Source organism: Puma concolor, chromosome A3 (assembly GCF_028749965.1).
Source record: "Puma concolor isolate L17-30 chromosome A3, mPumCon1.1.hap2, whole genome shotgun sequence".
Classification (NCBI taxonomy): domain Eukaryota; kingdom Metazoa; phylum Chordata; class Mammalia; order Carnivora; family Felidae; genus Puma; species Puma concolor.
The window spans coordinates 95,640,731-95,654,207 of NC_141669.1; the positions used below are offsets into that span (position 1 = coordinate 95,640,731).

Below are 13,477 nucleotides of genomic sequence, written 5' to 3' on the forward strand. Positions count from 1 at the left end.
AGAATGGGATCAGAAGATGATCTCAGAATGCAGCCAGGGTGCCCAGTACCCTTGGCAGAGAATGCACGAGGAAGTAGGACACTGAGTCCTTGCTGTGCCATTCCCTCAGGAAGAGTGAGCTACACAGGAGGAGGCAGAACAAGGACAGGAAGCACTCAATGGACCGAGGCTTTGGTCTATGTGCGGCAGCAGCCCATTGACGAGAAACAATGCCAGCAGACAGGATGCCCCTGAAATAGGGTTCACTACTCTTAGTACTTCAGCCTCTTAATATGATGAGAATATTCTAATTAATAATTGGAAGATTATTGTGGCTGACAGAGTGATGTGCAGCTCACATCGCTCTTCAAGAAAGAATTTGCTACCTAGCTGCAAGGAGTAGGGCCAGCTGGCAGCCCGAGGCTGTAAGTGCCTTCAGCTCTCCAACCACAGTCGCTCTCTTCTCATCGTGATGCCCAGCCAGTGACGGAGCAAGGTGGTGGTACAAGGACCTCGCCATTTTCAGGCACACATGGCCCCTCTAATGTGCCATCTTTGCTCTGGAGCTTCTGCTAGGCTGGCAGATACTTTCAGCTCTGTATGGTGGTCTGAGGCTCCCTGCCCCCTCCTACTGCTTCATTTCCCTTGCACAGATGTTACTTTTCCAGGAAACCAGGGCACTGCTAACTCCACCACAGCATTCATCTCCCAGAGAACTCCACCTGCAACGAGTGTTATTCATCTGTTATCAAACATGCTGAATTAGCCTTTGTAATACATTTTTTTAAACTTTTTTTCAATGTTTATTATTTTTGAGAGAGACAGAGACAGAAGATGAGTGGGGGGAGGGCAGACAGAGAGGGAGACACAGAATCTGAAGCAGGCTTCAGGCTCCAAACTGTCAGCACAGAGCCTGACGCAAGGCTTGAACTCACAAACCATGAGATCATGACCTGAGCCGAAGTTGGGACACTTAACTGACTGAGCCACCCAGACACCCCTGTAATACATTTTTTTAGTGAAGGGAAAGTTTGAGTTTGAACCGTAAAACTAAGATGTAAATGGAGGCTTTCTTTCTCTCTTCCGTCTGGAGACTTGTAGCCCATCCCCAGGTCGTGCTTTTTCTGGGCTATAGAGCTGCTCTTTTGGGTTGGCAATAGACTGCTGAGACCCTGATCTTTATTTTCAGATCCAGAGTTGTTGATTTTCTCACACAAACCTCTTTGCTTGTGATGTTTTCCTATAACTTGTAGACAGCTCTCTGGGTTCTCACTCCTGTCTGTGGCCTTGTCTGTAGCTCCTGGGCATGTTCCGGTTTACATTTTGTTGGTAGGACAGTGTTTGCATGGATTCTTTTAAAATATTCCATAGAACTGATATATTTACTTTTGATTCCCTTTTAATATAGTGGATCTTAACAGATAACCCAGTTGATACTACTTACTTCCTTTTGTGTATTATTCATCTTATACACATGTTGATATATATTGCAAGGGGAAGACCTGCTTTGATTTTTTCCCCCCAAAGAGCCATTTACTTGCCTTTGCGCAATGTATAGATTGATCCATCCTGCCTGGTGTTTGGTGTCTGGCTGACGAAGGTTATGGGTTCTTCGAGCAACAGATAACGTTGAGTTTACTTGGTTTGATACTGAGGTTATTTTGTTAGGTGGCAATCAGTTTCTTATATTTTCCATCATCCTTAACTTTTCTAACTAGTTGTGCATATAAATAGTCATAAGTATTTTTAATCTTTAAAATAAATAAATGTGCAAACACTTGGCACATCAAAAATTTCTTTTTTGACCTGTGCACACATGTCTCTAGCTTCTGCTGTACCTTCTTCATCCTTACTGTCTTCAGAGAGCTTCAATGCACTGATGTCTCTAGGGTCTCATCTTCTGTCATTTTAAGCCCTCTCAGAGGGACCTTACGCATACATATCTTCAGCTGTTGCCTATATTCTGTTACCATCCAAGTCCTGCTTCTGCCTTCCAGACCCATATATATCTAATTGCCTAGAACATCTCCTCTAAGAAGTCTGTCGACACCTCCAATTCCAGGATGTCCAGGAATTGGACCAAATTGGACATGTTTCAATTCTGGGATTCCTTCTGGATTTGATGTCTTAGATAGGGGTATTGCCATACTGAGCCACTAGGAAATCCTTCTTGAGTACTCCATTCACCATAACTACTCTGACTGCCAGCTCAACAGTTTTACCTTCAAATATCATTATTATATGCATCTCCTCTTTACCGTGCTGAGCTTTGTCCAGGCTATTTCATTCCTTCTCTGAAATGCTACCATTGCCTCTTCATTGATGTCTCTGCCTCTCGTCTCAGTCATCTTAAATCCCCCCCCCTCCAGCTGGAACTTGTTCAGGGACTGAACCTATTCAGTGCTTCATGAGATCATGGCCTCACCTATCCAGTTCCTTCTCCTCCCATCCTCATCTACCTACTAACCAAGTAGACCCTCTAACTGCTGCTGTTCTTTTCAGGTATCAAGCTGTTTTTCCATGCTCTTCCTTCTATTCCTGTTCTCCACTAGGCTAATTTAATTAATCCTACAAGTCTCAGCTCAAGCATCCTTTTTTTCTGGAACCATTCTGTGAAGGTTCTGAGATGAGGTGCTTTCCCCCTCACCTCTACACCTCCTCATACAAACTCCTATTGGGCTTTTTTCTTTTCCTCTTGAATGATATTTTCCTTATCATCTCTCTTGCCCACTAATCACAAAACCCTTAGAAGGAAGAACTAAGTATTTTATGAATATGAACTTATTTTTGCATTTCAGACACCAAGCTTGGTATCAAGTGCGTAGATATTTTTCACTAAATGGGACTTGATTGTCCATTGTGTGTGTGTGTGTGTGTGTGTGTGTGTGTGTAAGTGTGTTTGGGAGTATGTCTGCATTAATACAGAATAAAACAGGATATAGGATACACTTTAGAGTTATGCACTTAAGAAATACCAAGTCAACATGTTCTAGAGGAAGTCAATGTAGGAGAAATGTAGGAGAGAGCTTGTGTCAGTGATTGTCAGCCATGTGGTCAGCCACATACAGCTTTTAATATATATAATCAGAAATGGTCTTCGATATAGTTTTATAGCATTTTCATCCGTGTAGATGTGTGGTATGAAGAATTTGTAAGAAATACCATAACTAAATATATTTATATTTTTTTATTTATGTTTGTCAGAGTTTGAAAAATTCTTTTAAATCATACAGCTTTTATTCTTTGAGTTTTCTTTACTAAGTTCAGGGTTTAAAAAATGCCCATACATTTTAACATAAATATCGGTCATCAGTCAATGACATATAAGGAGTACAAAGGTACATTTTATGTTAACATGAACAAAGGGACAAAGCAAAGGTCAGGATGACCTGTAAAACTCATGGTTTTACAAATAAAATGAATGCAGAATTCTGCTACTGAGTATTTATTGAGCACATGCTGTGTGCCAGCCACGCTCTAGGTGCTGGGTATACTTAAGAGGAAAAGACAGAGGCATTCTTGCGCTTGCAGGGCTTACACTCTGGTAGAAGAAATACTGCCTTCAAATGAGTGAACTTGAAGAAGACTTCAGTGAGGGATGAGGACTATGAAGAGGACAGAACGGGCAGTAGAGAAAGCATCAGAGCAGTGGGGAGGGAGCCAGGCTCTTCTAGAAGGAACGCCCAGGAAAAACCTCTATGGGGAGGTGACACTTGCAGTGAGAGCCGGATGGTGAGGCGGTGCCATCAGTGCCAGGCTGTGGGTGGAAAAGCATCCAGGCCGAGTGTGAAGTCTGTGCCATTTGGAATCACCTGCGTTTGATGCAAGTTTACCTGTTGTGCCTTTTCTCAGTAGACGTTCTTATACATTTACTGTCGTCACCTGAGAACGAATGATGTGATACATGTATGTTATTGACCCACTTGGAAAGTTAAGATAAGAAAACAAAACAAAACAAAACCCCAGGCAGGTTTAGATGGAGGAGGCAGTTTATTAGCTGCCTGGAAATACACTTATTCGGGAGATCTGGATATAAATTTTTTACCTTCGTCTTTTAAAATGTTAGAATATTAGCTTAGATAACCTAGAAAGAAGATTTTTCGTGGTAAAATAGTGATATCTTTCAATAACAAGAAAATGTTTCGACTGTTTTTTTTAATTTCTACATTTCTTAAAAAGGTGGTTGCAAATAAAATACAAGGAATCTTATGATCCAACGGTAACTTGCCAAAACTTACTTTACAGTGGGGAAAAAAGAAAAAGGTCCTTTGGGGTTTGGGGAGGGATTTGCTTTTATTAGCCAAATACTCTTGTATGTCATAAATTCATTCTTTATCATACCTTCCAGTGTTTGGGGCGAAGGAGGTGGAAGTCCTGTCTGCAATCTGAAACTTACTCTTAGCTATTAATTTCAAGAAATTCTTGGCAGCAATTTCATTTTGTTATTTCACTGAATGAATGTTCAAGGTCTTCTCTTCTTTGTTGTTCATATTTCTTCCCAACTCTGGTCTGTATCCAGAGACTAGTAATGATAATGCAAACGGGAAATTGAAGGCCAAAAAGCAGAAACCTGGGGCATCTGGCATTTGAGAAATTATTCTTTTAATTCTTAAGCAATGGCTATGATTTAATTAAGATAAAATTATCATTTTAGGTTTTTTTCCACCCTTCTTTTCCTTGTTTTCTTTTAGGAAGAATTAAACTTGGGACAGTGATGTCTTTAAGGTACTCAGGTAAAGAAGGTTGCCTGGGGCAAGTAAGACACTGTCCCATGGGCTACAGGGTCAGGTGTGCTATTTACATTATTATAAATCATTTGTTTTCTTTCTGTTTTCTTTTCTGAACTATGTATATACTTTTCACACATAGTACTATCATGAAATGTGTAGTTTATGTTCTCTTTATCTTACCAGTTTTTAAATTTGTTTTATAGAAAATACTGCAGTTTCTACCTGAACGAATTTTCTTTCGATGGCATTACCAGAGTATAGGTAAGAACAATTTAAAGATTTTTAAAGTCATAGGGATTTTTTTTCCAGTCAAATTTTTAGTAATGTTTTATATAACTAGCACCATCAAGATTAGGTTATAACAAAGAATGCTAACAAGGATATGTTGGTTAAAAGCAAGACAAGTCCACTCTGGACTTTGGAGGAAAATATAATATCTATCCCTGCTCTAAAAGTGCTATTTAAAAAGAATGGTTCATAGATCTGTAGCATCAGCCTCACCTGAGAGCTTATTAGAAAATGCAGAATATCGCCCCAGCCAGACCTGCCAATCACAGTCAGCATTTTTTTTTTAATGTTTATTTACTTTTGAGAGAGAGAGAGCACAAGTGGGGAAAGGGCAGAGAGAGAGGGAGACAGAGGATCCTGACAGCAGAGTCTGATGCGGGGCTTGAACCCACAAACTGTGAGATCATGACCGAAGCCAAAGTCGACACTCAGCCAGGTCTCAAGACAGTCTGCAGTCTGTAACAAGAGCCCAAGGGGATTCCTGTGGATAAAAATTGTTTGAGAAACATTTGATCTGGAGGATTTTTCTTAAGTGACTTCATTTTTTTCTTACAAAAATATCTTGTTCTTCGTGACTTTATCATTGATCAGAGCTATTGTGTTTGAATACCTTAGTGTGTGGCAGCAGGAGGGAACTTGCAATATAGCCAAGTTACAACGGCTGCCCTTTCTGTGCAGCTCTTGACATCAAACATTTCCTCTCAACTTAATATTCATGGCACAGCTGGCATAATTTGTGATATTGATGGTGAACCTTTCTGTTTAAAGAGTATCTGGTTTGGTCTGTCTGCCTTAGAAGACTTACAGTTGCTATAATTTTTATACCTTGCCAGATGATCATATTTGTGGAGAGCATAACCTCATAATGGCATCCTACTATCTGATCATTCGTTCATTCAAATATTTATTGAGGGAGAAACAAATTTCTGAGGCTGAAACAAAGAATATGTCACCATCCTTGTATTGTGTAAGCTGATTGCCTGGGGTGAGGGGTAGGTGAGAATAAAATAATTACAGTATAACTGTCGCTATGAAAAGTATACTGGTAGCAACAAAGAAAGTTGAACAATTCTATTCAGAAGACCTGAGGAAGTCTCCAAGAGAGGTAAATCTCCACCTGAGCCTTGAAATATGAGTGCAGAAAGGGTTTTTTAGATGAGAGATCAATGTGTGAAAGACACAGGACCTGAAAGAACATGGCATGTTCGATGGATATTTCAAAATTCAGAATCCCAAATTTAATTAATACTATTTATGTGAAAAATGTTACTGGCCCTTATATAAACTGAACTGTTTAGTAAAGTATATATAATAAATGCATCTACTGAACTGAATGATTAAATCCTCACTTTAAGGTAGTGCCTTGGTCTTTAAATCTTTCTCAAACACACAAAGAAGATTTTCCTTTACATTATAGAGTTATTGATAGCATTTCTGTTAATTGATACTTCAACCTTGTGTATTTGAAGTAAAAACTTAAAAATCAAATGCTAAGTACAATCTGAAGAGATACCACAAGGACTTGTAGTGCTCCATGGTGTAGTGGGAATGGATGAAAATGAGAAATAACATGCGGTATGTTTTATCTGTGCTAGATATAATCCTTCCATTTTGTTTGTATCTTATAGGAAAACCACACTTGCTTTCTTCAGATAGTACTTTAAAATGTCTGGAGATTAATAGCCCCTCCTCAGCCTGAATGAGCTTACTAGAACTAGGTGTAGAAATTCATTTGCCATTTGTGTTGTGCAACTTTATGCGCCTCATGGGTGGTGTGATGTTACCTTAATTCTGGCTGCTGTTACCACATGGACTGGTTAAAATTGTGGGTACAAGTAGCTTTTTACCCAGTTTAATAGCATCTGACCATGAACAGTGACTCTTGGACTGGGATTGCAGAGGAATAGTCCTTTTGAACCAGCCTAAGAGCAGGTGTTGTTTACCTCGTTAGTATGTAGAATAAGCTAGTTTATCTAGTGTATAGAATGAGTTATATTTCAGAATGCTGAAATATGGGCATTTGCATATAAAATCATCCTGTACTGATGTATGACAGACACTAACACAATGTTGATGTCTATAGGTAACACCCCAGGGACTGGGCACCGCCCTGTAACCAAGAGGATTCTTATTTCTGTAGCCTAAGATATTAATATTCAGCAACAGTGGCATAACTAAATCCAAAAGAGCCTCAGTCAGGTTAGTCAGGAGTTGCCACCAGATGAGTTCAGATTCAAGTCAGGTCCTGTCCACTAGTGAATTGCACACAAAAAGCGTTAGTTTTCATAGCTTTCTGGATTTTGAAATTGCCAATAAGGGATTGTGGATTTGTAACTTTACACATTTTTTGACATACCTCACTCTCTTGCATTCTTTTCAGTTTATTCGGATTTGTTAAAACGGTTATCATTTGTCACTGAAGGTCTTGACGAAGTTAGTTGTAAAAACTAAGTAAATATTAAGGAAACACCAGATTTCAGAGGAAAGGAATGTGTCTTAAATATTTCCGTAGCATTGGTATCTTCTTGACTTCTGCAAAACCTCTTGAGTCAAGGAGAGGAAGCTTTTCACTAGTCAGTGCCAGACATTCTAGGTATCTAATAGTTCTTATTTTAGATCTTTTACATTCTAGATATCTAGTATTTCTTACTAATATGAAGAACACTACTGTATAAACTTTGTAATAAAATGTTACTGTGGTTGGTAGTGGCCAAGGTTCTCTGAAATACTGGGTTAGGATCTTAAAGCTGGGTTTGCACACCACTGATTCAGTATGTTTCCTGCCCCACACTACAAATAGTGTCACCAAGTATAGAAACCTAAAATAAGAGCAACTCCTACATTCTGCAAGCCTGAAAAGTTCTCAGACCTACCGGATAGCCAGGTTTTATCCTGGGAAGGAAGAAATTAATTTGAAATACCACCTGACACATTGTTTGAAGTCAGTTTCCTATCATGCCATTTTGTTTTGTCTATAGTGAAGAGAGACATTTCATTTCTCTCAAAATTGTTTTTAAGTTTTATTTTATTTATTTATTTTTATTAGAGAGAGCAGGAGAGAGGGGGCAGAGGGAAGGTAAGAGAGAGGGAGAGAGAATCTCAAGCAGGCTCGACACTTAGCACAGAGCCCGACACAGAGCTCGAATCCCATGATTCATGAACTACGGTATATGCTAACCTGCTACTAACTGTTTATAAATTTCCACTACTGATTACAAATGGGAAAATTTTCCTGAAGTCATTTTATTTTGTTTTTTTTCCTAGTAATATTTATTTTTAATTTTTTTAATTTAATTTTTTTATTTTTTTAAATTTATATCCAAATTAATTAGCATATAGTGAAACAATGCTTTCAGGAGTAGATTCCTTAATGCCTCTTACCCATTTAGCCCATCCCCTCTCCCACAGTCCCTCCATTTTAGTTCAGTTAATCACGATGGACAAGGGTGGCCACTCGAAGCCTTATCTCTTTGTGATAATGAGAGGTCACAGGATGTGAGGAGATGACCAAGAATGGCACAATAGTAAACCAAGGATATTTGGTGCAGGGGCAGACTGTGGCCCCTTTTCATGTGCCCAAGCATCATTAGTATAGGACTGAAGTTATATGTGTGTTTCCTTTAAGAGGGTTTATAGTTCATGAGCCTCTAGAAAGCAAATCATGTCCCATTCAGTGTACAGTGCTATGCCTGTACGCAGTAAAAGTTTGCGGAGGGGTGGGAAGAAATATTTTTTACTAGAGATGTTTTATATAAAAAATTCTCCAAATAAATAGCTCTTGGGCTTAAAAGAGTAGGTTCAATTAATGGAAAATTCACATAGTACCTCATATGTGTTTTTTATAAATGAGTGATTATTAATCTAGTTTGCTCAACTAGGTTCTTCTTATATATAATATAAAAACCAATGCAGATTTGCATTGGTCATAAAAACTGCAGATTTGCTTGTGACTTTTTAACAGTATCCCCCTGGCTTTATGCCTTGGGCTTCACAGTGGTCTGACAGTGCTTAGGATGTGAACACAACCTCTGAGCAGCCTTATTTCTCAAAGTTTCTACAGCTCACTGGACTCTAACTACTCCTCTGGACGCTGAGTCTGACAACCCTCCCTGGGTCCATCATAGGCCACACCACAGCTGCCTCTTCCCTAGGGAACAGGGTCTCCCATGCACTTTACACTAGGACTTCCTCAGAGGTGCAGTGCAGCCAGGCTGAGCTACAGGGACCTTGCATGCCTCCATGTCCATCAGGGGATGGCTGAGCCTCATGCCCCCTCAGCCCACTTGGTGTCTTCCCACCAAGAAGCACCAAGAAGGTGCTCTCCTTCCCACTTTGGACATGGCCCTCTGGAAATCCTCTTGGGTTAAGCCACAGCCCTAGAGTCTCAGCCTCATTGTTTCACCTCCTCAGCTATCTAATACCTGGCTTTTCTCTCAGGCTTCTCTGTCTCCCTCAGAGCTGTGGGGGTGAGATTGTGGTCTTTCTTTTATCCAAGACCCATTCTAGACCTCATCCACTGCCCCCTCTGTGGAAACCTCTCTTTCCTCAACTGTACCTTGTCCCTCCTCATTGCCACCATGTCTTCTGATCTCCTGCTTACTTGCCTTTTTTTTTTTTTTTTTTAATGGCTTAGCTATTGACCCGTCAGCTCCTTGACCCCCTCACCCTTTGTGGCTTCCTGACTTTATCTTCTGGACACTTGTCATTATGCAGATTTGTATCTGAGAAAAACCTGTGTCCTCCCAATTTTTCACTTAGTCACTCCCAAGCCACCTGCTCTGTTTTTTCCTTTTTTACAAAGCTGGTCTTTTTTGGGAGTATAATTGATGATAATAAACTCTATGTATAGAAGATGTTAAGTTTGATAAGTTTTGACATAGGTGTACACCTATGAAATCATTACAACAGTCAAGATCATGAACATAGCCATCATTCCCAATGGTTTACTCATGCCTTTTTCCCACCCCCCTGCCAAGTTCCCAGGTAACCACTGATCTGCTTTTTATCATTATAGATTAGTTTGATTTTCTAGAGTCTCATAGAAATAGAATCATGCAGTATATACTCTCCTTTGGCTTCTTTCATTCAATAAAATTATTTTGAGATTCATCTGTGTTGATGTATATCTTAATAGTTCATTTCTGAGTAGTATAGTATTTCATTGTATAGTTATACTATAGTTTATCTGTTCACCTGTTGATGGGCATTTGGGCTGTTTCTAGTATTTGCATACAAGTAGAACTACTGTAAACATTTGTGTACAAGTCTCTAATGTAGACATGTACTTTCCTGTCTCTTGAGAATGGAATGGCTGAATCATATAAAATTATATGTTTAATTGACAGACTGCTTCCCAGAGTGGTTGACATTCCCACCAGTAGTATGAGAGTTCCAATTACTTTACGTTCCTATCAACACTTAGTATCATCAGTCTTTTTATTTCAGTGGTAGTACTACCTTGCTGTGGTTTTAATTTTCATTTCTCTAATGACAAATGACTTTGAACATTTTTCCTCTGCTATTTGCCATCTGTATGTCTTTGGCAAAGTGTACGTATGAATTGATTGACCACTTTTTAAAAAAAATTTAGTTTGGGGCGCCTGAGTGGCTTAGTTGGTCGGCATCCCGCTTCGGCACAGGTCATGATCTCTCGTAGTTTATGGGTTCAAGCCCTGCGTCGGGCTCTGGGCTGACAGCTCAGAGCCTGGAGGCTGCTTCAGATTCTGTGTCTCCCTCTCTCTCTCTTCCCCTTCCCTGCTCACATTCTGTCTCTCTCTCTCTCTCTCTCAAAAATAAATAAACATTAAAAAATTATTTTTTTAATTTAGTTTGTCTTCTTAATATTGAATTTTAAAAGTTCTTTACGTATTCTGGATTTATGTGCTTTACCTGATATGTGACTTGGAAATATTCTCTCCCTATCTCTGACTTGTCTTTTCATTGCTTTACTTGTGTCCTTCAAAGATTCAAAGTTTCTAATTTTGATAAATTCCAGTTTATTGGTTTTTCTATTATGGATTGTGATTTTGGTGTCCTGTCTAAGGAATCTTTGCCTAACCCAAGATCACAAAGATCTTCTATGTTTTCTTCTAGAAATTCTATACTTTATATGTTTCATATTTAGTTCCCTGATTCCTTTTGAGATTAATTTCAAATTCCTCCAGTGGACTGCGTTCCTTTGTGCTTATTGTAAATATTATAGTGCCAGAAAGTTCTGTGTTCCTGCTCCACTGGCAGCTGGCAGCATGGCTTACACACCATCAGCACCCTAAAGGGTGTTTCTCTGTGTTCTTGCACCCTTCCTGGTGGTATACTGTCTTTGCTTATTAATTGGTTTGAGGCATGATATACAGAGGGAGTTTTTTAAAAATAAAAACCACACAAGAATCAGTTTTATAATGTTAAAGTTATATTAGAACTATCTTTATGAACTAGTGACCTTAAAAGGTGTCTAAAAGATTGCCACTTCATCAAGAGAAATCGTCAAGCAAGGCAGTTCTCACAATTGAAAATGACATAGGCAAAGAAGATTTTGAAAATCTTGATGAATTTGTTTCATTAAAGCCAGGAGAGTAAAATTGTAATACATTCTGTGTTATAAACAAAACTTAAGCTAATGTGAGTTTTAATAATTTTCGATTGTTCAATATTGAGTTTTTTGTTTTTCAATGTTTTTTCAATGCTTAAATGTTCTGGGAAAAAATTAACCATTAAAAATATATGAAAACATATCTATAGTGGTACACAGTTTTCCTTTTATGTTAGGCTCCAGTATGACTCAGCTGAACACTGATACTTATTTAAAACCTTAATAATGTTCATCATGGGTTGTTTGGCACTAATTTTGATTTTTAGAAACTATTGTATTAAAATATTATTTTTTTTATTATTGAGTTTTCTTGTGCAGACCCCTCACTCTTCTTGTCCTAGACCCAGCCCTCCTTAAAAGCAATAAGACTTACATTAAAAGGATGTTTATAAAATACAATAAAAGCCAGTAGAAGTTAGAAGTTCATAGAATCAGTCCAACTAATTAGATTTTATTTACTCATTTATTCACTCTTCCCTCACATGAATCAATATAGTGGCAATCAGTAGGGTTGAAGAGGCACCTAAAATTTGGGAGTGGGTATAATTATAGTTTGGATGGGGTATTTAAAATTCCAAACAGATGTGATATAGAGAGAGAAACTTTTTGAAATTAAAATGAAAAAGATTACATAATGGTAGTTAGAGTAGCAGTATCTTTGTGAACTTTGGACCTTAGGAAATGCCTAAAGTAGCCAGGCAAGGCTCTCCAGTATTTATCACCAGTTTTCATGTTGAAACACTATTCTGTGTGCTCCTACTGCACAAGTTTTCTTTCTAATGCTGTTCTTATTTAAAAAGAGTTTCTTAGGGGCGCCTGGGTGGCGTAGTCGGTTAAGCGTCCGACTTCAGCCAGGTCACGATCTCGCGGTCCGGGAGTTCGAGCCCCGCGTCAGGCTCTGGGCTGACAGCTCAGAGCCTGGAGCCTGTTTCCGATTCTGTGTCTCCCTCTCTCTCTGACCCTCCCCCGTTCATGCTCTGTCTCTCTCTGTCCCAAAAATAAATAAAAACGTTGAAAAACAATTTTTAAAAAAAATAAAAAGAGTTTCTTAGAGAATAGCTGATGCCTTATCTTGTGGGGAAAATGTGTTTTTCATATACCAGGCACTGTTCTAAGCATTTATATATGTTAACTCATTTAAACTTCATTAATAATTCCCCATGGTAGGCACTGTTATTATCCCATTTCACAGATGAGAAAACTCAGGCATAGGGAGATTAAGTAACTGACTCAGGTTATACAGTAAATGCAGAACCTAGATTTGAACCCTAACAATCTGACTTCTGAATCTGGCTCGTAAATGCCAAGCTATACTACTTCACATGTACAAGAGTTTCTTGCAAGGTGGAAACATCAAACATGTATGTGTTTTCTATTGCTGCTCTAACAAATTACCAGGTTAATTTCGAAAAAAAAAAAGTCAGGGACTGTTGGCCGATATGGGTCAAGACATTCTGTATGTCTCTTTGTAAAGTCTGTCCTATTTGTAAGTATTTTTCTTCTTTCCATTGTAGAGAAGAGTGGATATGGGCAACTATGGGTAGGCCAAACATTAAAAATAAAACTGTAGACCCATTCAAAGTAGGGGAGGGGCTGATAAGCCCCAGTGGTCACGCACAATAACCAGGAGAAAGTGTTCCAAGAATGTGTTGCAAAATGATAGATTTGCCAGATGTCCAGGAGGAGAGCTGTGTGAGCGGACTTTATCTCGAGTCTTTTGGGGAGTGGAGTGTCTGTTGGCCCTGCCAACCACGTGAGGTCCTCATGGGCATACTGGAGTCAATATTAAACTGAGACAGACCAACCTTTGTCCAAGAATGGGTGAACATGGAGGCAAGGGACAAGGCCCCAGGTTAAGGAGAGGTGTGGGATAAAATAGTCCCATGAGAGC

General features: G+C 39.0%; 1 protein-coding gene across 7 annotated transcripts in view; it reads left to right on the forward strand.

Annotated features, from left to right (window-relative positions):
• The window catches only part of RALGAPA2 (Ral GTPase activating protein catalytic subunit alpha 2), a 328,194-nt gene that overhangs the window by 55,086 nt on the left and 259,631 nt on the right, over positions 1 to 13,477 (forward strand). For all 7 annotated transcript variants that reach the window (XM_086701570.1, XM_086701563.1, XM_086701564.1 and 4 more), the window contains exon 4: positions 4,913 to 4,970. In XM_086701570.1, the coding sequence (XP_086557696.1) occupies positions 4,913 to 4,970 (58 nt within the window). The remainder of the gene's footprint in view (positions 1 to 4,912; positions 4,971 to 13,477) is intronic.